This window comes from Podarcis vaucheri, assembly GCF_965113315.1.
Source record: "Podarcis vaucheri genome assembly, chromosome: 7".
In the NCBI taxonomy this organism is placed as follows: domain Eukaryota; kingdom Metazoa; phylum Chordata; class Lepidosauria; order Squamata; family Lacertidae; genus Podarcis; species Podarcis vaucheri.
Genome location: NC_138765.1, coordinates 29,317,458 through 29,345,106, shown reverse-complemented (window position 1 = coordinate 29,345,106; position 27,649 = coordinate 29,317,458). Strand labels below are relative to the sequence as shown.

Genomic DNA, 27,649 nt, shown 5'->3' with positions numbered 1-27,649 from the left:
TGTAAGTTGTCCACAACTCACTTCCATAAAGCAGTGTGCTTAACATGCAAGCCTGGTAGACCTTCAGTATTAACTCGAAGGATATGTGACTGTTTTTAGATGTTCTTGATGTTATTGTTCTACTATTTTGTTTCATTGCTTTGTTTCCCACTCCCACCCCCCAAATCCTGGGCTTCTTTGGGATGAAGGGCAGGATAGAAATTTAATTAATAATAAGGATGAATAAAACTTTTTTTTTCTTCCCATAACTTTCAGGCTCTCCTTTCTCTTCAACTTAAAAAAGTTTGCTTGAAAAGGGAGGACCATGTCTTGGATAAAAGAAGGAGATTTGTCCCTCTTGGAGAGATTCTGTGCCAGTGTGATAAAGGTAAGTGTTACGCTGATGCTATCACAGGTTATTTGACTTGGATGCTTGCATGTGAGTGTTAGAAGTACTGCTGCATGTATGATGCTATAGGGCTTGAAGGGTGAAGAGCTGAATCCTGCCAGCAACCCAGATCCCCTATCTTGTAGGCCATGAGATCTTGCAAAGCACCACACATCGCGATGTCATATATGACATTTAGGTGGGCATGCTTGGTCAGAACAGCCTTATGGGCCAAATGGGGAGGCCTGGCAGGTCTCATTAAGCCCATGAGCCACAGATTCCCACCTCTGCTATAGGGGAACACCTCTGGAAATTCTGGTCCTAGAGGTTCTCCTGGAGAACCCTTTTTCTGCAGTGGCATTCCTTCTCTTGCCAGTGATCTCTCATGGGCCAGAGCTAAATATAGGCAGGGACACCCACCTCTCTTTCCCCCCACCCAATAGTGTGCTGCCGAGGGGACAAACAAATTACTATTCTCTAAGTTCTGTAGTGATCACTTTCAGAACTCCGTATGTTTCCTCCCTTCAGGCTTCCCACCTGACCTGGTATTAGGCTAAGGGCCATGTATTGCCTGACCAAGAGCTGCAGGTTCCACAGCCCCGAGGATAGCTCTTTTGGCCATAGGCAGGAAGGAATTTCAGGCAGATAAGTGAGTGGGATGGTGGAGAAGGGTTGGCTGGCTCTGCCTGTCCTCTGCACCCAGCACAGAAACAATGTGGGCTCCTGCAACGAGGACAGAACTCCCTGTTCCTCCTCCACTATTCCTCAGCAGGTTGGTTGGTGTGTGTGTGTGTGTGTGTGTGTGTGTGTGTGTGTGTATATATATTTGCAGGTTGCCAACCTTTATGAGCATATGAACAAGGCTGTCCTATGGTGCTGAGTTTTGTTCTAAAACTCAGCAGTTATTCTTTTAAAAAAACTGTAATTTGGGGGGGGTAGAGGTGTACTGCTGACTTAATCTGTGTCGCTTTTGTTCCTGCACTCTGCATATAGCTGTTATTTTCGGGCCATCCCCCCCCTCCCCCACTTTGTGCTCACCTTTAGGGACGGCAAGCCTGAGTTCATGCCTTGCCCTGGTTTGGGAAGCCATTAGCAATACATTCTCATTGCGCCCCCCCCTCCCATAGCAAGCCTACCCACTCACTTCTATTGCTGTGACCTATTATTGCTACCACCCGCTTGCTTGCTTGCTTGCCAGACAGAACCAGTGGGCAGACAAGCAGTGGGCAGCAGGTCTTTATTTGCTCATCCCTTCTGGGCCAGAATGACGCACAGGTGAACAAGCAAGAATAGGAGGACCGGGTCCAGGTGGCTCTTGTTTGAATGTGGGCTGTCAGCAGCTGCCTGATTCTGCTGACCTTTGATCTCTGCCCTGGCTCATGATATTTGCTTAGGCTGAAATTGAGTTTGATTATCATTTTTCTGACAGCTTATCGTTTCTCTGCTTTCTCCCCCCCCCCTTTGCATTTAGGCAGGCCCAATGCCTAAGCACATCGCCTTCATCATGGATGGCAACCGCCGTTATGCTCAAAAACACAAAGTGAAAAAAATAGAAGGACATTCACAGGGATTTGCAAAACTAGCACAGGTGAGGAGGACCTTTTCTAGACAAGTGGCTGTTTAGGATGCAAAAGCCGAGATGGTGGCTTCAAGACTTGGTTCACATTTGCCTTGGCTAGGTCACAATGTGTGTGTCTAATCACCCTGTTCCCTGTTCTTTTTTTCTGTCTGCCTGGCCTCAATTTCTTCCTTTTGAGGTCCAGATTAAAATTGCTGGCTTTAACCTTTACAGCCTTAAATGGCTTGGGACCAAGTTACTTTATATACAGTTTTCTCCCCTCTGTACTTACCTGAACCTTAAAAGCTTCAGGGGGGTTGTTTTGTGTTCTCTGGATGAATTGAGGTGGGTAACCTCCAGGGAGAGGGCCTTTCCAGTGGTGGCACCCCAGTGGTCATTGGGGAGATCATTTGATGAGCACAAAGGGAGCAAAAACCACCTATTTACAGATATCCATAAATCAAATGGGGAGAGAGGTTTGCGTGTGTTTCTGTAACCCACCCTAGAGCTATTTGATGAAGGGTGACCCAAAAACAAAAATTTAGTTTTAGTAACTAGTTTGTTGTCACTTTGGCTTTGAATAAATATCTCCTTTTCTACAGACACTGCAGTGGTGCTTGAGTCTGGGTATCCGGGAAGTCACAGTCTATGCCTTTAGTATTGAGAACTTCAAGCGATCCCAGGAAGAAGTGGAAGGTTTGATGGAGATGGCAAGGCAAAAATTTACCCGTCTTCTAGAAGAACAGTAAGGTCCTTCTTTCTAACCTTCTGCCGCAACCTGCAAGTCCAGGGCCGGGAACCTGAGACCTTCCAGTTGTCATTGGACTCCAACTTCCATCAGCCCCAGCTAGCATGGCTAATGGTCAGGGATGATGGGAGTTGTAGTCTAGCAAGATCTGGAGGGCCACAGGTTGCCCTCATTTGCTGTTAAGGAACATGATGTATTTCTGCATGCATTTAAAAGTTAGGCCTGACTTGAGTTATCACTTCTGTCACCAGCAGGAAACATTGAATTGTATTCAACTGACTTTTACTCAGAACAAACCGATTTAAATTAATGGACCTAAGTGAGTCAAAGCCATTCATTTCAGTGGGTCCATTCTGAGTAAAAGTCAGTTGGAAAGAACCCATGAATTAATCCTGCATTAGAGCATGATTTTTGCCCTGGTGGGAGAAATTGCAGTAAATATACTTGATTCTAAAGTAGCTTTTCTGTATTGTCTCAAAGGCAAACTGTTGGAAGCAGGGTTTGGTTATTTGTTTTACATATATATAACTTGCCATTCCCACAAATGTTCCCAAGCCAGATTACCTAAGCAAAATATTCCTTTCATTAAAATAAAAATAAGACCCCACTGAATAAAGGCAATAATAACCTATATAAGCAGCATAAAATCATTTGGTGGAGAGAGAAAGACAGTTTAGCAATTTAAACAAATTAACAGGCCTGGGGAAATAGAGGTCTTTGCTGCTGCCAAAAAAAGACATCAAGGTGGTTGCCAGGTAAACATCTTGGGAAATTATTCAATAATTGAGGTGCCACCACTGAAAAGGCCCCGTCTTCATTGCCTGCCTGCCTGCCACATTTCACCTAGTAATTTGGAGAAAGACCTCAGGTGAAGATCTTTAGAGTCTTGGTAGGTACATACGGAAACAAATGTCACACTAGTTGTCAGTCTCCTTAGTGACTAAAATTTTTGTATAATTCTACAGGGAAATGGCTGAGGTTTTTGTGAACTGGCAGATTAGTAACTGAGGATATGGAATATTGCTGTGCTTTAACTTATTTTTGGAACAATACCTTCCCAAAGTTTCATCCATTTATTTTATTTTCAGTATATAATTTCAAGGGCATAAGCTTTAGCAGATTAGTGTCTACTTTGTGAAGTGCCATAGTAGGCACATTGTGGGGTGATGGTGGATGGAGGTAAAGAAAATCTGGTCAACAGTGACATTGGAGGGAATTGAAATGGGAAAAACAGAGACTGTGGCAATTAAAAGCTTAAATGTACATGCATGGGCCAGTTGCAAAGCAGTGTTGATCACATAAACATTAGTAGGCTAATTAACCCCTGTGGTGACAATATGAGAGCAAAAAAGAGACCTGCATCAAATTATTACAATTTTTGTGATAATTTCTAACATTTATTAATTCATAATTATAAAATGATTTACATACCATTCTCTTGCAACAAACCAAGGGGATGTTTACCAGCAAATCTTTTTTTTAAAAAATGATATTTTATTGAACCGTTTTAAATTATAAAGCAATAAAGTGATACAAACAAAAAAAGGCACAAAACTCTGTAAAGGGGGGGGGATATATGAATATATACAACAATACCCTAACCCATACATTCTTTTATAAATTTGATATTAGTCTAACACTAATGTAAATATTAATAGCCTACCATATTTTATATAAATTCATTCCAAATATTATCATTTATCCAAGCAGAGTCTACGTCTGTAAGCAGTCTGTTCATCAGTTGCAAGTGTTATCATATTATCAAAAGGAGAGCATGTATCCGTATCAGTCTCTTGGCTACCATTAAATCGCATAAAATCTATTTTCCTTGTCCCATTGTTAACTTCCTGCAACAAATTAAGCTAAGAAAGCTGGAGGTATAATATTTATAGGTATATTATTCATATTTCTGCATATTTTTGCACTACGAAATAAAGTAAAACTAGCCTGAGCTTTTAGAGGTCTTCCTGTGAATAGCTGCTGCTTGACTGTATTACAGCTGTTAGTGGGACCAGGATAAAAAGAGAAATGTGGTTGTGTTTTGAATTTTACAGGGTCAAATAGACCATTAGTGTATATTGACAGAGCAGCAGAAAGAAACTAGAGTAGTGGGTACTTACTGGGTTCTTTTCAGTTCTGTGCTGGACTATGGAGAGTTTGGAGGATTATTCCACATCCTTGTGCTATTATCGGGATGAAAACGGCCATTAGGAATCGAGTTTCCATAGGCCGTAACAATGCCTGCTTTCTCAAACACACAGTTGACCTGAAGAAATACTTGGCAGAAGGTCCTCTAGAGATGGTGCTGAACTCTCAGTTCCCTCAGCCCCAACCATTGGTGCCCACAGGGCCTCTGGGTATGGTCTGAAAATACAGTGGTGCCTCGCAAGACGAAAGGAATCCGTTCTGCGAGTCTCTTCGTCTTGCGGTTTTTTCGTCTTGCGAAGCAAGCCCATTAGCGGATCAGCTGATTAGCGGATCAGCGGATCAGCTGTTAAGCGGCTTGGCGGATCAGCTGTTAAGCGGCTTAGCGGATCAGCTGTTAAGCGGCTTAGCGGATCAGCTGTTAAGCGGCTTAGCGGATCAGCTGTTAAGCGGTTTAGGATCAGCAGATAAGCGGCTTAGCGGCTTGGGGAAAAGGGGGGGGAGGGGAAAAACCCCGCCGGAACTCGCAAGACATTTTCGTCTTGCGAAGCAAGCCCATAGGAAATTCGTTTTGCGAAGCACCTCCAAAACAGAAAACCTTTTCGTCTAGCGGGTTTTCCGTCTTGCGAGGCATTCGTCTTGCGGGGCACCACTGTACATGAGGACCACCATCTTGCAGATTCTGAGCAAGGCTCTGATCAGTGCCTGGGTGGATAACCACCTGAGAACCTCATGTATGCCATGAGAAAAGAAAGTTGGGGTTTAAATAAATCTGGAGGGGGACAGGCTTTCCTACCTGTTACTGTTATTGTTATTATTATTATCATCATCATCATTTAATAATAAAATTTATATACTGTCCTTCATCAAAAGATCTCAGGGCGGTTCACTTAATAAAATACAAAATAAAACACAAGTAAATAATTAAACCAAAGTTATTTATCATTGAGATGAGGGTAGCATGATGGTTAAGAGAATGAGCTGTGAACAAGGATATCCCCAGATTAGTCAGCTGTCATGAATTCAGTACCCTATTCCCATTGCTGTTTATATAGGGATAATCGCTGTAACCTATTCCACAAGATTGCGCATAAGGATTACAGAATAATTGTATGTGGAATGTAAGAAAAGTGTCATATGATAGCTATTACATGAATTATAAAGTATGTTTCGTACTGTCCTGTCCTGTACTTGAAGTGAAACTTCAGAGTTTGCCAATTGCTGACTGGTTAACTATGGGAAGAAAGGTTGTTAGGACTGGAATTATTAACCCAACTGGCTGTAACCTGCTAGCTGGTATATAATTTACATTGGGAAAAGTGGCTGGGGAAACCCAGCCAGATGGGCGGGGTATAAATAATAAATTATTATTATTATTATTATTATTATTATTATTATTATTAGGGAATTTTTATATTTCCAAATTATCTGTTGGTATAAAGCAAACTTTATTAATTGGAGCAGTGCTCTCCTAGAGCTAAGATCTGCTCACAACCAAAACTCATTTCAAATGATACCATAACACTGATAAGAGGGACAGCCAGTAAAGGAAGTAAACAGAGACCCAAACAGCACTCTTGGAGCTTCAGTGTGTGTCCTTCCTCTGAAGTGAAACAATTAAGGTGCTTAATTTGTATATTAAATTGTCTAGAATCATGGGGGAGCTGCTCCAATTTAGACCAAGATGAAAGTAAATATAATTCTAGTCTAGGGTGGGTATGAACAGCCTTTTTCCTACTGTAGCGTAAACCTGATTATATGATTTTTTTCTCAGGTTACGTCTAAGAAGAGTGGGCATTCAGTTGGGACCCTGAAGGCAATAATTTTTATTGGGGCTCTTAGCCAGTGAAGCCTGGCAATGGCAGGATTGAGCACCTTTGCCTTCCACCCTAGGCTGAAGCAAAGTGCAACTGTGTAGATACCCTGGTCCCCTCTTGTAAAAGTCAGTAGACTAAATGAATTAATGTTTCCCCATGCAATGGGTTTGAAAAACCAACACCCATACAATACACTTCACTGCTGTTCATTCACAGCTCATTAAAGTACAGTGGAACCTGGGTTCTTAAACTTAATCCATTCTGGATGTCCATTCCAAAACCAAAACGTTCCAAAACCAAGGCGCACTTTCCCGTAGAAAGTAATGCAAAATGGATTAATCCATTCCTGACTTTTAAAAACAACCCCTAAAACAGCAATTTAACATGAATTTTACTATCTAACGAGACCATTGATCCATAAAATGAAAGCAATAAACAATGTACTGCAGTCACACAATCAATCAGTCAATCAATCAATCAATCAATCAATCAACCAATCAATCAATAGCTGAACTGGGTTCCACAAAGTCACAAAAACAAAACAAAAAAGAGCCACAAAAACGCAAAATAAATAGCAAAAACAGACAGACCTCAGTGTAACACTCAAAATGGAAGTGTGGCACTCAAATTAGAATCGTAACGCTCAAAAAAGAAGTGTGGCACTCAAATCGTCAGCATAACACTCAAAACAGAGCATGTTCAGCTTCCGAAAAATGTTCACAAACTGAAACACTTACTTCCAGGTTTGCAGTGTTTGGGTTCCAATTTGTTTGAGTACCGAGGCGTTTGAGAACCAAGGTACCACTGTAAGCTGAAATCATGGCTGCTGGATGATATAGTAAACATCTTTGGAGCTTTTGGCAGGACAGTTTCAAATGTCTTGCTGCCTTGTCATTGTTCACGTGGCCCCAGATCCAACTCTTGCTTACGTGGAAAACCCTTGTGACTTGTATTCTTCTCTCCCCCACTCCTCCATGTGTCCTGTTGCAAGATGTAAGCAGAATCTCTGAATAACTGAGTGGCGGTTAATATTGACTGTATACTGTACGTGCTGGCATTGCTGGGGTTTGTCTTGTCTGTTGTGTTAGTCAAATTCCTCCATCCTCTTCCTCTTCTCCCTTTTAGGGAGAACTTGGAGAGACACGGTGTGTGTGTTCGTATCCTCGGGGACCTGCCCCTCCTGCCGAAAGATATCCAGGAACTAATTGCCAAAGTTGTGCTGGCAACGAGGCACTATAACACGTGAGTCCTGTTGCAAAGTCTTGCCATTTTAAAACATGGTTTTTATTGGAGTCGTCACGAGACCATAAAACGAAACAGAACATCAGTAGGGGCATGCTTGTCAGATGTTTGAACAAAAACCAAGTGATCATTCATTACTCTCATTGTGCATGTCTGTATTTAATGTCAAAATGGGGCAGGGAGGTATTAAGTCAGGCCACTCCCTGTACATAATCTCTCTGCAATTGTATCAGAAACCCGGGGCCCGTCCATATCTTGGCTTTGTGTGGATTATGAACCCTTTGTGCTTCCTTTAATTGTGTAGTAGTAGTAGTAGTAGTAATAGTAATAGTAATAATAATAATAATAATAATAAGAAGAAGAAGAAGAAGAAGAAGAAGAAGAAGAAGAAGAAGAATTTTAGTATTTATACCCCACCCATGTAGCTGAGTTTCCTCAGCCACTCTGAGCGGCTTACAGAATATATAAAATAGAATAAAGCATCAAACATTAAAAACTTCCTTTTAGGAGGAGATTCAGAATAGACTATCAGTTTAATTGGATGAACTCAAGTTCATCTATGATAAGAGAGGGAGGAGAACTTCCTTAACACCGTGCGTCATTTTTCTTCTCTCTTTATTTTTAAAAGGTGTTTTTTGAACATTGGTATTGCATACACATCAAGACAAGAGATTAGCAATGCGGTGAAAGAGCTGGCTTGGGGGGTCGAAGAAGGACTGCTTCAACCCAGGTAACCTTGCATGTTTGATTTCCGCAATGGGGCTGCTGTGGAAGCATCCACTCTGTGGCATACCATCTTCAGTCCCAGGTTGAGCTCTGTTCCTTAGGCCTGGCAGAAGGAGCTGGATCGTCATAGTGCTGACTATCGGGCCCTTGTGCCCACATGAAGCCAGATTTTCCCATCCCCCACCCCCATATTACTGCTGCTGCTGCAGCCACTCCTTGGAGCACATTCCTGTACAGTGGTGCCTCGCAAGACGAAAATAATCCGTTCTGTGATTCTCTTCGTCTAGCGGTTTTTTCGTCTTGCGAAGCAAGCCCATTGACAGATTAGCAGATTAGCGCTATTAGCGGCTTTTAGCGTCTTATCGGATCAGCTGATAAGCGGCTTAGTGGCTTAGAAAAAGGGGGGGAAGGAAAAAAAACCCCGCAGCAACTCACAAGACATTTTCGTCTTGCGAAGCAAGCCTATAGGAGATTTGTTTTGCGAAGCACCTCCAAAACGGAAAACTCTTTCGTCTAGCGAGTTTTCCGTCTTGCGAGGCATTCGTCTTGCGGGGCACCACTGTACACTGATTGGCTGGCCATTGTGTCAATCATGAAGAGCAGTTTTCAAAGCATGAAAACCTTTAAAAAAAAACAACACCAAAAATCACCAGCAACCTTAAAGCACTAAGCAAACATTGGAGGGCATAAATATGCAAGGCTCTTGGAAATGCAAACAAAGCAGTCATGAAATCCGAAGCCTCAGCGGAAGGGCAAGCTGGCAGTCAGGACTTGAGTCGCAGGCTCTACCTGTGCTGCTTAGGGAAAGGCTGGGGAAAGCAAAGCTCATGCCGGTTAGTTTTCCAGTCTGTTTGTACACAGCCATAATCATACTTTCGCAAGGCTAGCCTACATGATGCCCTCCAGCATGGCCAGCGGTCAGAGATAATGGGATTGTAGTCCACCAGCATCACGCTGACTTACTCCCAGTGTCCTACACCACCTCCTCGTCTACATTCTCCACTGCAACTGTCTGGGCCTTCCCACAGAAGTCCAATGCCATTCTGAAACACCTTAAATGTTCTTAGAGAAGCAGTGGTGGATCTTGGTCTCAAATTTCAGCGGTGCCCCGGGTGATGCCAAATTTCGGCACACACCCCCATCTCTCGCGTGCCATTCTAAATCATAGTTGCCGGGGCCTGAGAACTGCGCCAGTGCGACCAAACCTCTTGAGAGAAGTCACGTGTACTTAAAAATCAGTGTGCCACCTTTCCGTCCCAAATACCTGCCCATATAGCTTTTTTGAAAGCAAGCAAAACTATTTGAAAAACAAAAGAAAAACACATAGCAAGAAAATGCTACAACAAACAACATGAAACAGACCCGCTGGGTACTCAACAGAAGGTTGCTAAGCAGTGCTGGGGACATGTCCCAGGCTGCGCCCCTTCCTGAGCCATACAAGTCTTGAGAGCCACTAAGAGGCCTGGAGGGGGCTGCGTTTGGCCTCAGGGCTGAGGTTCCCCATCCTTTCTCTAAATGAAAACTGATTTTCAGCTATTCAAGCCTCAAATCCTCATAAGACCCCCTCCTAGCGGTTTCCTATAGCTCATGGGGGACAGAATGGAATTCGGCAGCACAGTTGCTTCAGGGCCAAGTGAAAGTCCCTCAGTGCTACATTCTGGAAGTGGTCCTGCAGATGAGACTGGAACTACCACAATACTGCACCTCTTGACGTCCATCTCACAGAGCCCCTTCAGGAGGGGATAGCATGGTGGACTGTATTGAAAGCTGCTGACTGATCAATGTCTTGCATTCTACACCCACCACCTGGGCACAGTCGCAAAACTACTATTTGGGGGGTTGGAGGACCATTGGGATGCAGTGGGGTCTTCTCCACATACAAAAGTATTCTGGTCATTGAGACCCATAGGAATTTTTACATCAGTGGAGCAGGACCACCTTAGCAGTGGTGCCGTTCTTGTGGATTTTGCTCCTCAAGAGGCTCACCACATGCCATCCTCCTGTGCTAGCCTTGTATTTAAGCACGAGTCTGGTAGCCATAGGTGATATGGATTTGCATGCAGGCAAGCACATGGAGTTCCATTTAGGCAAATGTGGACTGGGGAAGGAGGAGGAGCACCTCCACACCTGGCACACAAACCCAAGAAACCAAATCAGGATGAAAGAGGATGAGCAGAATTCTCCATCTCTCTCTGCCAGCCCCCAGGAGGCTAGTGACACATTCTGCATGCTAGTTACTCTTATTCACAAGGCTTTTCCATGCACTGAGCTGGTTCTTTAGAACTTCCCTGTTCTTTCAAGTCTCTGGAGGGCGTGAGGACAAAACACAAGTGGATTTATTTTAGGTTTATGATCTTACAGGTGTCATGGTCTTAAATGCTGGTACACTTTGTATTGCCTTTTTGTGTTTGTGGTTGTAACTGTGTTGCATTTCTTCTTCACCTACTTGGTGCATTCTTCTCTGGCGGAAAAGTAGTATTGAAATGAGAAAGAAAAATAAGTGCCATAAACAAAGAATGGGCAATTAGGCATAGTGCTAGTATAGATTCAAGAGTTGTTTGTTTTTTTATTTGGAGTTTAGAAACTCCAAATAAAGGGCACATCTCCCTTGTGCCCTTTAGAATCTGCTCCACACTTTAGAAACAATAATAAAATGAGTCTGATCGTATATGAAACATGTTTATCAAATGTATCTTGTGCCAGTTTACTCCTTACCACCCAAAGCAAGTTCAAACAAAGTCCTCAGAAAAATGCTTGGAATTTGCTTCTTGGGGAAGGCAGTTTCCTAAGTGGGTAGGCCATGCTGCTCTCTGTGCCCTCCTTTTCTTCTTTAAGGAGATTGGCACTTGGATGGAATCATTTAAAGTTAAGATCCAGAGGTGCAGAAATAAGCACATGGTGCCGTCTTTCTAATCTTCATGGCTAGGAGCCCCACCACTGCCTCCTAGCCATGATGATGAGTGTAGGCTACCCCTGAATTCAGAGACAGTGAACCTCTGGATACCAGTTGGAGGAGCGACAGCAGGTGAGGGTTGATACCCACGTGTACCGCTTATGGAGTTTTGCCATAGGCATCTGCATGGCTGCAGCGTGTGGAGGAGGATGCTGGAATAAGTGGGCCGCCTCTTCTTCTTTGCCTGATCCAGAAGGTCTTCATGGTCCACCTAATGTGCATTCCACTTTGTAGATAAACATTGCCTCCCTAATTTAAGTTTTGTGTCTCTTAGTGATGTATCAGAGTCGCTGATCGACAAGTGCCTGTATACCTGTAAATCTCCTCATCCAGACATCTTAATAAGAACTTCCGGAGAAGTCAGACTTAGCGATTTCATGCTCTGGCAGGTAACAGTGAACTGAAATTACCCATGAGGTTGGAAGAGTGAGATCCACCTCTCCTGCTCTGCTTGGTCTTGTTTAGAAATAATTTAGCACTTTGGCTCTGGGGATTTTGTTGTACGGTTTCAGGAAAGATTTTGTGTTTCAGCTTTGGGGGTGGAATCTGAATCTCTCTTCATTAAACCATTAGGAAAAAAATACATTCGAAGATATACAGTCCTGCATCACGTACTGGAATTCCAGTGTGAACAAAGGAGCTGTCAGATCAGGGCTAAATGTTGAGAGTCAATGTCAAGCTTTAAAAACAATAAAGCCACTCCTACGGGCTCCAAAAATCTTGTTCAGATATAAAACTGATGTTGCATAAATGTCTGGGTCATGCCTCAAAGAAAGTCTTCTGAAACAAAAATGTACTTAGTGGGCGCCTAGGCAGCTTGATGCTGGTGACTGATTCCGGCTGGGAACTGATTCCAGAGAAATGGAACTGCAGAACCAAAAGTCTGGTTTCTAGTGCAAGTTAAGGCATATGGTACTCTCAACACTATTGCATCTGAGAAGAGCAGTAGCTTGGTAGGGCTATATTGGGCAAGGGTCTCCCTTCCAGATCAAGTTTTTTAGGACTTAGAATGCTAAAAGCAAAACCTTGAACTGTAACACTAGCTAGTGCAGCTCCCTCAGCAGAGGTGTTTTATGGTTTCAATAGAATACTTCAACAACCAACTTAGCTGCTGCATTCTGCACTAGCTGCAGCTGCATGCAGGTGCCAGTCCTAAGCCATGGATATGCCTCTGAATATCTGTTGCTGGGAGGTTTGTGGACTTCCTAGTTGGCCACTCTGAGAACAAGATGCTAAACTAGATGGGTTTTTGGTCTGATCCAACAGAGCTCTTCTTCTGATACTGCTAACATTACAGCAGGAGTGGCCAGCCTATGGCCCTCCAGATGCCACTGAAGTCCAGCTCCCAACAGCCCCACCTTGAGTGGTCAAGGACAATGGCACTATACCCCAGCAGTGTCTGGAAGGCCGCAGGTTAGCTGCCCCTGAATTACAGCTTTCCGTTTTATGCTAAAGCATGAACTATAAATGGGATTCCCCCTTTGATTTCCATGACCCGTTTGCTAAGGGACCTCTTCACCCCATATATTCCTAGCTGGCAACTGCACCCCTCAGCTGGAGAATTCTGGGAGTACCACATGTCCCAAAGGTGCACTTAGCCTGTACCTAGAACCTGGGCTTTGAGTCTTGCAACTACAGCCTTCTGGAATCGGTTATCAGCTGAGATTAAACAAGTACCTATCATTTTAATGTTCAGGAGGCTAGTGAATTGTGTAGGTTGAATGTGAAGCAAGTGCAGCCCTCACCCTGCTTTGCAAATGACAGGGTCATTCTACCTGCTGGTTTCCTGCAACACGATCCTTTTCCCAGCAGAAAAGGAGGGGGTGTGCTTTGCTACAAGGAGGAGACAGGGGACTCCCCTGAGAAGGAGGCTACAAAAAGGACTGCAAGAAGCAGGCCTGCAAGAATCTGTGCTCTTTGGCCTGCATTAGAGTTGGCTAACCTTTTCCAGGCAGAGGGCCACATGGACCCCATGGTTGTCCAGGAGGTGTGGCCAAAGTGAGAAAATGTGCACAACAAGAACTGTAGTTCTCAAGCCTGCCTTCCAAAACATTTCCCCCATAATGTTGTTTTGTTATTTTTATTGTAACATAAAAAGTGTTACTAGCAAACAAAAGTTCAGTAGCAGGGTATCACATCATACTATACAGAAAACAAGCAAGCAAACAAAAAAAGGATAAGAGGAAGAAATGGCAACACACCAGTCTAAATTGAGGCATCCATATTTCCTGAGCTGGCATGGATGGTGAATGTTGGGCATCTAAGTCCAAAGCATGCGAAATAAAATCCCACCAGAAATAAAATCCCACCAGCAATCTCGATCATCCATCCCTCTGGATAAACAGTGTTATCCCCACCACCACCCCTCCCTGCAATAGCTGAAGTCCATATGTTCTTAAACCATCCTGGCTGCAGTTAGCATCCATGCCAAAGGTTGTTTAGAGCAACAAGCCTTCACGTTAACAGTCATCCTGTTCCGTAAAGACAATTGTGGGGAAGCCTGTACGGGTGATTTAATTATTTTAGATATTTCTAGATAAAGTTGAGACTATTCAAAACCATTGTTATAAGTAAGTGTTAAAGTCATTGTTTTAAAATGGGCCTATTGAACTGGGGTGGGGGTGGCTTGGAGGGACACAAGCCATTTGTCATCACAATAGTACAGTGAGGACTGCCTGTTAAACTCCTTGTCTTTCTTTCTGCAGACATCTCATACATGCTTGGTTTTCCAGTCTGTCTTGTGGCCAGATTACTCCTTCTGGAACTTGTGGGAGGCTGTTCTTCAATTCCAGATGAACTACAATGCTCTTCAGGTAACACCCGGAGGGCACAAATCTGAGGCAAATCTGGCAAACCCAGAACTCCCCACCAACATATTATGAATATTAACTGACTTTCTCAAGACTTAAAAGACTGGGAATTGTGCCAGTTTTTTTAAAAGGAAAAAAAAAAAAACACTTATTGCTTTAAAAGCAAGTATTCCCCATCTCAACTGTAACACTTGAGCAAAAATTCTTTCCATCTTATGTCATTTATATATTCACGGGCTGAACATAAGATTTAATAAATAAGAATAATATAATAATAGATCCCAATTTCTGGAGATCAAATTTTGAGTAGGATTTAGTGAGGTCCTCCTAGTTTGTTTTATGGGTAGACCGTAGAATTAGTTCAAAGCTGGTAAAAATAGGTTTCCTAATACCAAAATGGTTAAATATATGACATCATCATAAAAGGTAACTAAGCCCAAATGTGCCCCTAGTGAAAATGGTATTAGGTGATCTAGAAACAGATTTAGACATTGGGTGATGTTCAGTGTTCATCATATGCAGAACAGACCTATTGAAATGGTTCTGATCGCTTTTCCATTGTGGGTAGATTTTAAAGTGGGTCAGATGTCTTCTTCTGTTTCAGTTAAATACTAGTCAAAAATCAGAAGTGCAGAAATATTTGATAGTGACCAAATACACGAATTTTTGCATGTAGCAAAACAAATGCGTTTCCATAGAATGGAATGCAATTGCTTGGTGAGAGTGTGTATGGAAGAAAAATAATTTTAGGAAGAGGGAGCAAACTCTAACTTTGAGAAGCATCAGGGATTGGGAACCAAACAGAAGCAAATTTCTCCAACAATTTTTGCTTCTCTATTCCAGGGAACCCAGTGAGGTACTTTGAAGATGTTAAGGCACGCCACTCTCATCAACCTTGACCAAGTGGCCATGCTGGCTGGGGCTGATGGGAGTTGTAGTCCCACAAACATCTGGACGGCACCACATTGACTCTCCCCCTATTGACTATTAGGCTTGCTTCATTTTCACCAACTCATATGCCATTTCTTTTCAGAAAGCCAGGGATTTGTACATGGAAGAAAGGAAGTGGCAGCAGATGGAAAATGACAAGATCTGTGTGCTGGAGAAGCTGAAAGAGGAAGGTTCTGCATCCTGTACAGATGCACAGAGACGGCGGACTCTCCTCCAGGAATGCAGAGCTAAACGGGAAGAGAGAATCCAGAGTTTTTTGCAAGCCCTGGAGAATAAGCACATGGACTTCCTAGAAAAACTGAGTATGGCATCAGCATGACAAAAAGGAACTTGTAGGGCCAGGAGTCGGGTGCAGGAGAGGAAGGACATGAATCAAGTTACAAACAGTTCAGCTGCTGCCAGTGGTCTTCACTTGTTAATGGGAATGTAAAGTTTTGTTTCCCTTTGTGTTCTCAGTAGACATATACAAGACTTTACCACCTATGTTTCTGGTTGTTATTCAAGCTTTGGTTGGGGATAACAGTGTCTGAAATAAGTTTATGCTTATGTGGGTTTATAAAGGTAACCAAACAAAGAGGACAAGCTTGAGTAGATGTTCTTGGGAAGGTCTGTCCTTGTTTCACTCCCTCTTCCCAAACTGCAGTGTTTCGGTGCCTCAGCTAAACAAGTTTCCTTAAACTTCTTCGAATTCTGAAAAGTTGCTTGCCGTGCAGGGAGAGGTGCAGTTGGGGAAAGTGGACAAGGACCCTGTTTGCATGCACACAGACAAATGAGTGTCTAGTTCTAGATGGACTTTTTGATGCCTAATTAGAAGACTGGCTGTCCCATTAAATAAAAATAAAAATTCTCGTCTCAATTTTCTGTGTGTGGCCAGAAACAATAGAATTGCCCTAATTTGGTGAACCTGCGTACTTGTGAGGCTCTACAAGAAAACATGCATTGCCTGCCCCAGAACTATTTTGGCATTAAGTGGTACATAAATTAATAAAAACTAGATTGGGAGAATGTTCTTTCTGCTTGTCTGTGTATGTGCTACAGAGCTTTGGGCACTCCAGTTTGCTGGAGGTGTATCTAATACAGCATACTCTGCTGTCTCTCTCTGTGTGGTTTTTTTAAGTGTTTTACTTTCAGATGGCACCAGAAAATGTCATTTTTTAAAAATAAAAAACTTGCAGATTCAGCATGTTGGATACAGCTGTGAGGAGGCTGATTAAGGCATCAAGCCATGAATAAAGCAATTTTTGGGGGGAGACAACAAATTTTAAAAATAAGCTGAATATTATTAAAAGTTTCTATTCTAACGCTATGTGAATCCAAAGAAGAAATGTGCAGTTTAATTATCTTTTTAAAAAAATGGTGAGGATGAGCCAATTGTCAGAGAACCGATACTGTAAATCATCAAACCATTTAAGAATTGTGTCCTTTTTCGATGCAAGTAGTTAAGGATATATACAGAAATACATGGTGACCAATAAATTATGGGAACTTTGTTCTCATACAGTGGCTTTACCTACTGTTAGAAGCTGAATCTTTATAGCTTTTATGATGTCTGAAACAGCTGTTTCAAGAAAAACCTCAAATTCTAAAGGGAATGTCTCTCCTGTTTCTTGAACAGGGCATGCACATAACCTCCCAGCCATGTGTTATCTTTTCAGAGGTGGGAAAGAATATTTATTAGTAAATGTTTCTTCTGCATTAAAAACTTACAATCAATAAGTTGAAAAACGTGAATGGTTGCTTCTGTGGGAAACAAGAGGTCCAACATCCTTAATGAAGGTGTTTCTTTGTCTACATGGTTTAGAAGTAGCTGTTGGCACACCAGTCCAAACCCCCTCCGGGGTGGGCAGCCTCCAGTGCATGGGTCAGTTTTGGTGCTTCAGGGAATCCAATTTGGTTTGTGGTGCCATTTCCCCCCAAAATCACAACCACGTGTCCATCAGCTGATGGGCTGATGGGCTTTTTAAAATCCTGCTGGGTGTTACTTCACCAGTGCATTCCCTATGGGGAAGATGCTTCCATAGCAGACTCCTGCAGGGAGCCTGACTGAACCCTGAGTAGGTGAGGAGAGAGTTCAATCCTACTTGGTGCTTCACCACCCCACCTCATCTCATGGGTCAATTTTTGATAAGGGAGTGGGACTGCCTACCAACATATCACTTCCATCATGATGACAGATGGATGGCTGATTCCCACTTACCTGCCAAAAGGTTGGCCAGTGGGGTGGGGGAGATAATGACCTGGCTCACTGGGTGTATACAGAACAGTTTGCATCAGTGTAGCCACTGTGGCATCCTATGCTGGTAAGCATGCTAGCTGCCGGTTGCATATGTCATGGTCACACATCAAAACTAGATTACTGTTAATGTGCTGGTGGTGGGATGTTGTGTATCTGAATCTTCTGAGACCTGATAGTACAAGATGCAGCAGCCAGACTATTGCATAGTGCTGATTTACATCATTTGCACTGGCTCCTGGTCTAATTTCAGGAGCAATTGAAAGTGCTGGACACTTGTCTTCATAGTTCTCAACTGTGTGGGACCAGTATACCTAAAATACAGTCTGCTCTCATATGATCCTTTCCAGTGACCAAAATGTTTGGGTGTTTGGGAACTCCTTGCTGGAGCGTACTCAGTTCTGGCAGGCAGGTTTTTGGACTGGATGGTGGGTCATTTTGCTGGATTCTGGTTTTGTACAAACTGTCTGCTGCTTGCTTGTTCTGCACCCCAGCCTCACCCCCCGCATACATTTGTGCTTTGTGGTTTTAATTCTTTGTCTTTTTAAAGCTGCCTTGGGTGGCTCAAATTATGAATGAAAAAGGCATTCAACCACCCTCTAGCAGATTTTCAGGGTGTCCAGTAGGTTTTCAGTGGAACTTGCTTCTGTGTGCTTAATGTCAATGACTTTAATCTGACTAAACAGGCTTATAGTACATGCTTGCCTGTTTAAATGGCTTGTAGATCACACTGAGAACAATTGGAATGAATGGCGGCTGTGTTGCAGTTATGTGGTTCATTGCACCTACTGTTAAGGGGTATTTCTATTCCTGGAGAATGAGAATAAGAGGCCAACTTGAGTTATTTTTAAGAGTGCGAAGTTGTTTAGCTCTACTGTAGTAACTGTGTTCATAGTGAAATATAACTAGAATCCTGATGGAATTTTAAAAAGTTGAAGATTGTTAGATTTGGCAACTGGCATATGAAATGTTAAATCTTAAAAGTGCTTAGTGTAGTTACCAATATTGCTTCCAGCCTGTTAAAAATTCTAAAGCAAGGATGGGAAACCTTGAGCCTGGGTACCAAAAGTGGCCCTCCATGACTGTTTTGTCTGGCCTTCTGGGCTCCTTCAGTCTCATGCCCATGCTAGAGTTCTTTTTCCTGGTTAGAATGTGACCTTGAATTGTGATAATGCCTCTTGCTTGCCTGGTTGGAGGGAAGTACATACATTTTATAAACCTTTGCATCGCTGGAAGGAAGCTTAATACACAAAAGTAAATCTCTCTTTGCTCCACCCACCCTTGTGTCTGGCCACTCATGCAGCCTTGGATGGTTGCCAACAAAGGAATTTTGCCCTAAGACTGAAAAAGGTTCCCCATCCCTGAACTCAGGAGCGTATCTAGGAGTTTGTGAAGTTGGCCCTGCCGAGGGTGCAGGCACAGCAGGGAACAAAAACCACGCCTTTCCACTCCGGCTTGGAGTGGCTAGGTGCCCACCTGCCCATCTACATGCTCCCCAGACTGTTGCTCTGCTGCTCTGGACAGCAGTCAGGTGAAGCATGCAGGCTCCTCTGGGTGCCTTGGCAGGAGCACCTCCCAAGTGAAATGCGGTGAAGAAGGATGTCATAAGAAGACAAGCCCTGCTGAATCAGGCCAGTGGTCCATGTAATCCATCGTCCTGTACTCACAGTGCATGACCAGATGTCTGCTGGAAATCCATTTGGTGTTCTGCCATGGAGGCAGAGCATAGCCATCATGGCTGGTAACCACTGATAGCCTCAACCCCCATACATTTGTCTCATCCTCTTTTTAAGTCACCCAAGTTGGTAGCCATCACTACATCCTGTGAACATAGTTGTGTCTAGTTCAGCATGCTGCTTCCAAAAGTAGCCCCTTCAGCAATTGCCTAGTTGGTGGCATACTGCCTCTGAACAAAGACGATAAGATCCTCCACCATTAGCTGTGCATGTGCAATTGAAAAATGTGTTCTAATGCTATATAAGCCACACAAAATTATTCGTACGAGTGAAGACATCACTGCAACTCTCTCATTTAACTTCACCCTGAATGTAACCTTTACCACTTAATAGTGCAAGCTGTAATGATGTTGCATGGTGTGTCCATTGCAAGGCAAGTTATGTTAAGGGAGACACTATATACGATGACAGATCCAATGTGGGCAACATGCCTTATTCTGCAGGTATTCCATATCTCTAACTGCTGGGGTTTGGGGTGGGTATTCTACCAGCAGCAGGACAGAATGGTGCTGAAAAGGACAGCTCCTCACCTGGCCCCTGCCAAGGAAGCGTCTTCGGTAAAAGTGTCCCCGCGCCACAAGAATGCTTCCGTTCCCCCTCTTTCTCCCTTTGGAGAGGGGGAAGGCGAGGCGGCTGCTGCACCTGAGGCCCTTTGCTGCTCGCTCTGGAGGGAGACCCTGCCAGTTCGTAGTCAAGGTTGAAAAGGAAGAGGGCGCTGTGGGTTGCGTTCTGCCCTCCTCAGCTAGGCAATGACCGCACCTTCCTTTCCCTTCGAGCGCTAGAAGAGGCCACCATCTTCTTCTACCCAAGCTTCCACCCAGATTTCTTGTTGTTGTTGTTGGCTTGGAGGGCCAGGAAGAACAGGGGAAAGGCCCTTTCTCGGAAACATTTTCTTCCTGCCTGCGCCTTCGCAGGAGAGGCGCGCCATGGCTTGTGCAGGTGCGCCAGGCAGGTCGGTCTTTCGCCCTCCTGCAGCGAGAGAGAGACACTGCGCTGGCTTCTCAGCGGTAACTTTCGACCGCAAGCTTTATATACGCTTACCTGGGCGCAAGTCCAGTCACCGCGCCAGAGGAGTTGTGAAGATTACGCAGAGAGCTCCTTCTCAGCCAAGAGGATTTATTTATTTATTTGTTTTTGCAGTGCGTTTTTTTAAAACACAAGATAAATTATTGTTTTTTAATTATTTTTAACGGAGGGGGGAGGCAGCAAGAGTGGTATGAGAATCTACGAAATGCATTTTTCTTTCTTGCGTACATACGTAACGAAAAAGAGGTCCGGGTTATTATTTTTAAAAAAAATAAAATTCTATACGGCGCCGAGGGTCGGTCTTAGTATTGCCATTTATTGTTGTCATTAAAACAAATTCGCGCCGTGGTCGAAAGACCGAGCAACAGCTCTTGCAGGGAGGATTTACTAGTTGCGCGCGCGCCCCCTTCGCTCCTCGCCTCCCCTCGCAGCGCCCGCCCTGGCTGGCCCTTGCCACGTGACGCGCTCTGTCCAATAGGCAGCCGGGGCGGTGGGGATCCGGCTGGAACCGGTTGGGCCGCGTCCGGCTCTATATAAAACTTTATAAACACCCGATTCAAATTAGTGGGGTCGTGAGCGACACGAGCGAGCCCAACAAACGGAGCCCCCCTTTCTCTCTTTTCCTCTTCTGCTCTACCTTACTGCGCGGCTTCTCTGCACCCCCCCCTCCTTTTTTTATTTTACAGGCGGTTGAGTTTCTCCCCTCCTACAGAGACCGCGCTTTTATATTTCCAACCCAGCCTCCTTTTTCTCTTTCTCTCCCCCTCTGTCACGCGCCGCCGACATGCCCAAGAGAAAGGTACGTGGCTGCGGGGAGAGAACCTAATGGCTCGGACGGGAGACGGGGAAGGAGGAAGTGGGGAAGAGATATGGTAGTTTGCAGAAGGAGCGGTGCTTATGCGGGGATGAGATTTAGATCAGCCGCCATTTTCTTTCCTTTCTCCTCCTCTTTCTCCCTCTCCCCCCCACCCTCCCCGGTTCTCCTTTCCTTCCTCCTCCACGAGCGGTTAACGGTTGTGAGGCGGGGGAAGAGCGCGCGAGCGCGAGGCGGCTCGACGGTGCTTCTGAGGACTTAAAAGTGAGGAGGAGTGGGCGGAGCGAGAACGACCGTTAACCGTCGCGCATTCTTGATCGCCGGGGGTAGGGAGGGGGGGGACTATAAGGAAGAAGAGAGAGCGAGAGAGACGGCGCGCGCGCGCGCACTCGAATGGGCGCGAGAATATTAATCATTGGCAGTTTCTCGCCCGCGCGCTCACTTAAGTCCCCACCAATAGGGAAGGGGCACGCGCCCGCCAGCGGGTGGGCAGAAGAGTAAGATATGGAAGATAAGAGACTAAGCTTAGCCGGAGCGAGCTGGCTGTTTTTTTTGGCGGGAGGGTGGTTGGGTGGAGAGAGGCACGTGCGTGGCTGGTTGTAGGTGTTTGGGCGCGCGCGTGCGCGCCCGTGCAAACATAAAGCGGGGTACGTTGGAAAAATGGGCGCGTGCGCGCACTCCCACTCGCGTTCTGTCATCCGCCTCCCCCCCCCCCCCGCTTCCTTCACAAATAAATACAGTAATGGGGGCGGGGGGGCCGCAGGCTTTTCTCCCCCGCCATCCCCCGCGCTTCTGAAAAGGCGGGAAGGCCAAAAAAAGCGGTAGTTTTGAAAGCCCTGGGGGAGGGGAAAGATCAGCCCTATGGAGTCCTGGCGAGAGACTTGTCAGTTGTTTGCGCGGGGGATGGAGGTTTCCCCTGTCAGTGAAGATGTTGGAGAGGCCCCGCCTCCCGCCCTACATGCGCTCCTTAGCGAATCTTTCCCGCCCCCTGCCTTCTTTCTAAGGGGGAAAGTGACCATCTTAAGTGTTGGGAGGCGAAGGAGGGTTAGAGTTGCCCACACACGTACACGTTGTGGCCTGCTTCTCTGGAGCCCTTTAGGTTGCCAAATCCACGTTTCACTTCAAAGAGGCATTCGGGATTGTTTCCCCAATTGTGTCTTGGAAGGAGGGGGTATGTTGGGCCCAGGGGAGTTGCCTGAGCTCTGAATCTAGGGATGATCCCTTAAGGCTTAAAGAGACAGAGAGTCGGCACAGCCTTAAATGTCTCACAGTGAGTGGTTTCATAGGTCTGAAGAGGCACTAGGGGTAGGCAGGCAAGCAAGGCTCAAATTGCAAGATCAAAATTCCAGAAATAAGTGAGATCTTGGGTCTGTTACATGGACTCAATAGAGGTCATAGTGTTCTGAAATAAAAGGAGCCATTATGTTGCCTAGAGCTGCAGTGTTGGGGAATAAAGAATAATGCATCAAAATTAGGGGCATCTGGCAATGCTGTTATCCACACAACCCTCCCACAAACACATCTCTCATTGGGAGAACATATGGTCACTAAGGATGCAGAAGTGCATACAATATAGCCATTTTTTTAAATTAGAAGATACTAGTAATAATTATATCAAATTTATTGAAATGATAATTGTCAAAAACTATGGGAACTTGCATTGAGTAAAACTTGGTTCTGTAGGAACGTAAATTGGAATATTGCAATAGTTGATGCTTCTGACAACACTATATGGCCCCAGGGAGCATCTTCTATGCCGCATATTTTCTTTATGCAACCAGAAAAATTATTTGATTTTTCACATGCAATTTCTTGGTTTTCTGAGCATAGGATTTAAAATGCCAACATCTTGATTTAAAATATAAAGGCCATAGCTTAGTAGTAAAGCATCTGCCTTTCACACATAAGGTTTCAGGTTCAATCCATGCTTCTCCAGATAAGGCTTGGAAAGACTTGTCTGAAACCCTGGGAAGTGCTGCCAGTCAATGTAGACAATACTGAACTAGATTGACTAATGCTTTGATTCTTTATATGACAGCTTTCTGTACTGCATACGGGGGGGGGGGGAATAATATTAAGTAGTTGTGAGAGGGTGCTATTTTAAAATTTGAGGAAAAAGGAATCAGACAAAGATGAGATTGTCAGCTTTGCAATGCATTAAATATTTTTCTTTATATATTTAAGTAACATCAGCTTATCCAAGTTTTTAAAACCTCCAAAGAAATTAGATTGATGGTGTAGGGTTTCATCAGCTGTTTCACTTTTTAAATTCCTTATAGGCTGAAGGAGATACCAAGGGTGACAAGGCCAAAGCAAAGGATGAGGTAAGAGCATTACTATATTTTTATGTTATAGACTAAACCTGAAATCCCAAATGTATTCACTTGCCACTAAACCCCATTGAATTCAGTTGAGCTTACTTCTGAGTAGAGATGGTTAAGCTTGTGGTGTAATTTGCAAAGATTTGTATGTATCTAGCTTTCTTACCACATTGTTCTCATTTTAACCTTACCTGTCAGATGGGGATATGCTACTTAGAAGTATGTTAGCTTTCTGATCTTGAAAATTGTATCAGAATGTAATGTGTGTATTTGAATGCTGGATTTTAGGTCTCTATTCTAAAAGAAACAACTCATTCTAATGGTTTTCTTTTTTAAAACAGCCACAGCGGAGATCAGCAAGGTTATCTGCTGTAAGTATATTGTGTGGTGGAATGTCCTTTAGGGTTGTTAGCAGTAGTAACTTCTAAAGAACTACTGATAGTCAACTCATTGACACCCTGAAAGGGATTAAGTTGGCTGTTAAGCATGACATCATATACTAAAGTGAACAAATACCTTATTGTTTCAAAACTACTTTTGAATTGTTCTGTCTTTTCTAGAAACCTGCTCCTCCAAAGCCAGAACCTAAACCTAAAAAAACAGCTCCAAAGGTAAAATTCAAATTGTATGCAATTTGAACTCAAATACATCTTTGTTCTCTGGTCTGAGAAACTTATGTTCAAACAATTGTTTTAAATTGTGTGAAGTCCTTTATATCAGCAGATGTTTATGGTTTGTGAACTATTAATTATTTCCATTGACTGGCAGAAGGCTGAGAAGGTACCTAAGGGGAAGAAGGGGAAAGCTGATGCAGGCAAGGATGGAAACAATCCTGCAGAAAATGGAGATGCCAAAACAGACCAGGTATAATAGCAATATAGTAGATTTCTTTACTTTGCTAAACTATATATTTAGTGATATGGACCAGCATGTTTCCTCCAAACTCTTTTGTTAATTTGTTGTGAAATGATTGTGCTTGAATGGAATAGTATGCTCCCGATTGTATACAAGATTGCAGTTTTAAAAATTAAGTAAGAAATATTTGTCTTCGTTCTTCTGCTCAAGTCTTAACATCAATACTTTTTCATAATAGCTTGCATTGTGTTAATGGGTGTGTGTCTGTTTCATATAATTTACATAGATTCATGTAGACATTGGCCAATGTGGGTAGTAAGCTTGCATTAGCATAAAGAAAACTGACGGGACTGCCTTTGTCTTTCAGGCACAGAAAGCTGAAGGTGCTGGGGATGCCAAGTGAATTGTGTGAATTTTTGATAACTGTGTACTTCTGGTGACTGTACAGTTTGAAATACTATTTTTTATCAAGTTTTATAACAATGCAGAATTTTGTTTTACTTTTTTTTTAAGCTATGTTGTTAGCACACAGAACGCTTCGTTGTTGTGTTTTGGGGGAAGGAGAGGGGACAAATGCCATTGACTCTGTTACTTAGAACCTGGGCTTTTAAAAGCCCCCCTTCAATTTTACAAGAGGGGGTCTACATGGACACAAGAAAGGGGGGTTCCCTGATATTATTCATCTTTGGTTTCTGAAATACTTGAGTGAACACTGAAGTTCCCAAAATGCTTGTGTCTGAGGAGAAGGTACATTTAAAACAGTACTTAGACTTCCTCTGTCTGTTCTTTCACATTGTCATTTGCATTGCATTTACCACTCCTTTGAGTGTGGCATAGGGTCTTTTGATACTTGCTCTCATAAATCAGATTCGTACTCACAGTGTCAGGCAATCCAGATTTCTGGTGTCAAATACTATGGGGTGGGGGAAGGATGGCTCTCAGATGAGCCACATTTCTTATATTGTGAATCTTCAAATTAAGAATTCTACGGTTTTGTTTTCCTCTAAAAGTCAGGGTAGGCTTGTGAAAAGTTGTTAAACAACATACTAAATGTGAAAGTGTCCACCCTCACTCTAAACTTTCCCTGTTCCAAGTAAGAATTGAAGATTTCATTGGGTTTTATATAGTAACTTTACATTTTGGTAGTCCAAGAAGAAAGGGGAGTTGGAATTTGTTGTAAAACATTGCAGATTGTAGACCATGTCCTGCCTGAATACCATTGATTGATTGTTTTATGAAAAGTACCTTTAATAAAGCTGGATATTGTTTGGCTTGGACTGTTCTTTTTTTTTTTACTCTGTTCTCTTTGATTTCTAGTGCTTTTCTTTCAGGGTTACATTGGTGAGCTTAAATGTAAGTATATATGTTTCAAAATGGCACCACTGTCATAGAAACACACTAAGCATTGATCTACATGATCAGAAAAACCACATGGTTCAATTGTCTTGGGAATTTTCCAGTTATAAATGTAGGTGAAGGAATTGCATGACAAAATGCAAAAGTAGCATGTCAAGGAAAATTATTCTCCCCTCACCCCTGGTGCTATTTTGAATATTTTGTCATGCTTTTCCCCATCTGTGTTCTATAGTGGTATAATCTCAGAAGAGTTCTACCAGCCTTGTATTTAAGAACTAGCCCTGATACCCAGAGGTGATAAGGAATTGCATGTGAGCAGACAGAGGATGGAAGCTCACAGCTGCTGTAAAAGAGGGTGTTTTGCCCCATCTCCAAGCCCCAGTAGGCTTAGTAAACATTTTTCAAGGCTAGTAACGTTTGTGGGCTTCTTTTGCAATACTGAGTTGTACTGCGTGCCTTTTATCTTAATGTTTAAGGCTCTAGACACTGGTGGGGAACCTTTTGCAGCCCAATGGCCTCATTTCCTTGTGAACAAACTTCCAGGGACCATATACCAGTGGTAGTTAGGCAAAAGAGGGATAAAACAGTTTTGACTCTTTACTTTTAGACTAGGGTTGCCATACGTCCGGAATCTCCCAGACATATCCGGAATACTGCAGTTGGCAGCAGTGTCCAGGCAGAAATCAACAATATGTTTGGGAAAATCCGGACGCATGGCAGCCCATAACGGCAGGGCCAGTTTTGCCGATTTTCCAGAAAAGGAGCTCAGAAACGGCAAATTTCTGTGATTTTGCCAAGAAAGCTCAACAGCTTTTCTGTCCAGATTTTCACTGTTTGAAATATGGCAACCCTATCTTTAGACAGGAGTCTACATTCTAGCCACACACAAGTTGGAGGTTTCAGCATACATGCATAGCTCTCCAAGTAAGCAAGAAGAATTATTACAGTTCAGCAATACATTCCAGCCAGGTAAAACTACACAACAACAGTTGGTGAAGGTTGTGCCTTGGAGTCCTCTCTTGGAGGGCCCCATGCAGCTCTGAACCTGAGGCTCCATTCATTCTATAAACTAAATCTGCTTAGGTAAATTACAGGATTTAGTCATCTTGCCTTTATTGTTCAAAAATAAAAGTGATTGATTACATGTGACTCTTGGTGGCTACAGCAGTATGAAATGGAGTAGGAATTCATGGAAAGGTATAGGGTAGACAACTCCATTTGAATGCTTAACACAAGGTTGAATTGAAGGCCAAGAGTGGTATTACACAAGGAGTAAGCAATGATTTGGTTTAGATCTGATCATGTTGTTAAATTAATCTTAGAATAACCAAAAAGAAAGTAGTGCCGTAAAAATACGGAAGATTCAAAGGTTCTAGAATGCAGTAGGACTTTCTTTTTTGTAATATGGAATCAAGTTGAATCCAGCAGGTTGAGCAGAGTGCTGAGACTCAGGTTGGGTGAGACAACCTTCCAGTGCATCAGCTCTTTTACAGCACTTTCTATAAGTCCTCATAATGTTTTCAAAATTAGTAACTTGGCATGACCTTCCAAAAGCAGATAGGTGTTAATTTGCATTGGATTTTGTGACAGCAAAAAATAAATTGGAAAATTAAAGAGTTTTGCAGTTGCTTGCTGCTCCTTTCATTAGATTGCTTTCCTCATCAGCACACCACTCCCATCTATTCTTTCCATACTATAATGCTGCTGCTGTGGGCCTCTTCTCAGATGCATAAGTTCAGCACACAAGGAAACCAAAACTTGCACATCACTGCTAGGGTGGTACTAAATTTCCTTCAGGAAATGATACAAATCTCCAGGTCTAATGTGGGTTATTTAAAACAACTATCATGTTGCCAATATGCCATTGTAGGGAAGGTGCTTGAGAGGGTGGTGATGGCTAAGCTCTTACCTGTTCTTGTAGGAAATGTTTAGACCCTTTCCAGTCTAGATTCAGGCCTGGTTTGGCATCTGTACCAGCTTTGGTCATGCTG

General features: G+C 43.4%; 2 protein-coding genes across 3 annotated transcripts; both read left to right on the top strand.

The window, feature by feature from the left end:
- The first annotated feature begins 210 nt into the window (after positions 1 to 210).
- Positions 211 to 16,826, top strand: DHDDS (dehydrodolichyl diphosphate synthase subunit). The gene is made up of 8 exons (XM_082231919.1): positions 211 to 367; positions 1,839 to 1,955; positions 2,528 to 2,670; positions 7,761 to 7,877; positions 8,506 to 8,607; positions 11,831 to 11,945; positions 14,262 to 14,369; positions 15,400 to 16,826. Exons 1-8 carry the CDS (start codon positions 305 to 307, stop codon positions 15,634 to 15,636), a joined length of 1,002 nt encoding a protein of 333 aa, XP_082088045.1. The 5' UTR covers positions 211 to 304; the 3' UTR covers positions 15,637 to 16,826.
- A 3,960-nt stretch (positions 16,827 to 20,786) lies between these two features.
- Positions 20,787 to 25,579, top strand: HMGN2 (high mobility group nucleosomal binding domain 2). Of its 2 annotated transcripts, none has more exons than XM_082232225.1 (6): positions 20,787 to 21,111; positions 23,406 to 23,450; positions 23,789 to 23,818; positions 24,008 to 24,058; positions 24,216 to 24,311; positions 24,670 to 25,579. In XM_082232225.1, the coding sequence occupies exons 1-6, from the start codon at positions 21,097 to 21,099 to the stop codon at positions 24,703 to 24,705; spliced, it is 273 nt and encodes a 90-aa protein (XP_082088351.1). In that variant the 5' UTR covers positions 20,787 to 21,096; the 3' UTR covers positions 24,706 to 25,579. The 2 variants fall into 2 exon arrangements, with proteins under 2 accessions (XP_082088351.1, XP_082088350.1); XM_082232224.1 differs by lacking the exon at positions 20,787 to 21,111 and adding an exon at positions 22,015 to 22,044.
- Positions 25,580 to 27,649: the final 2,070 nt, after the last annotated feature.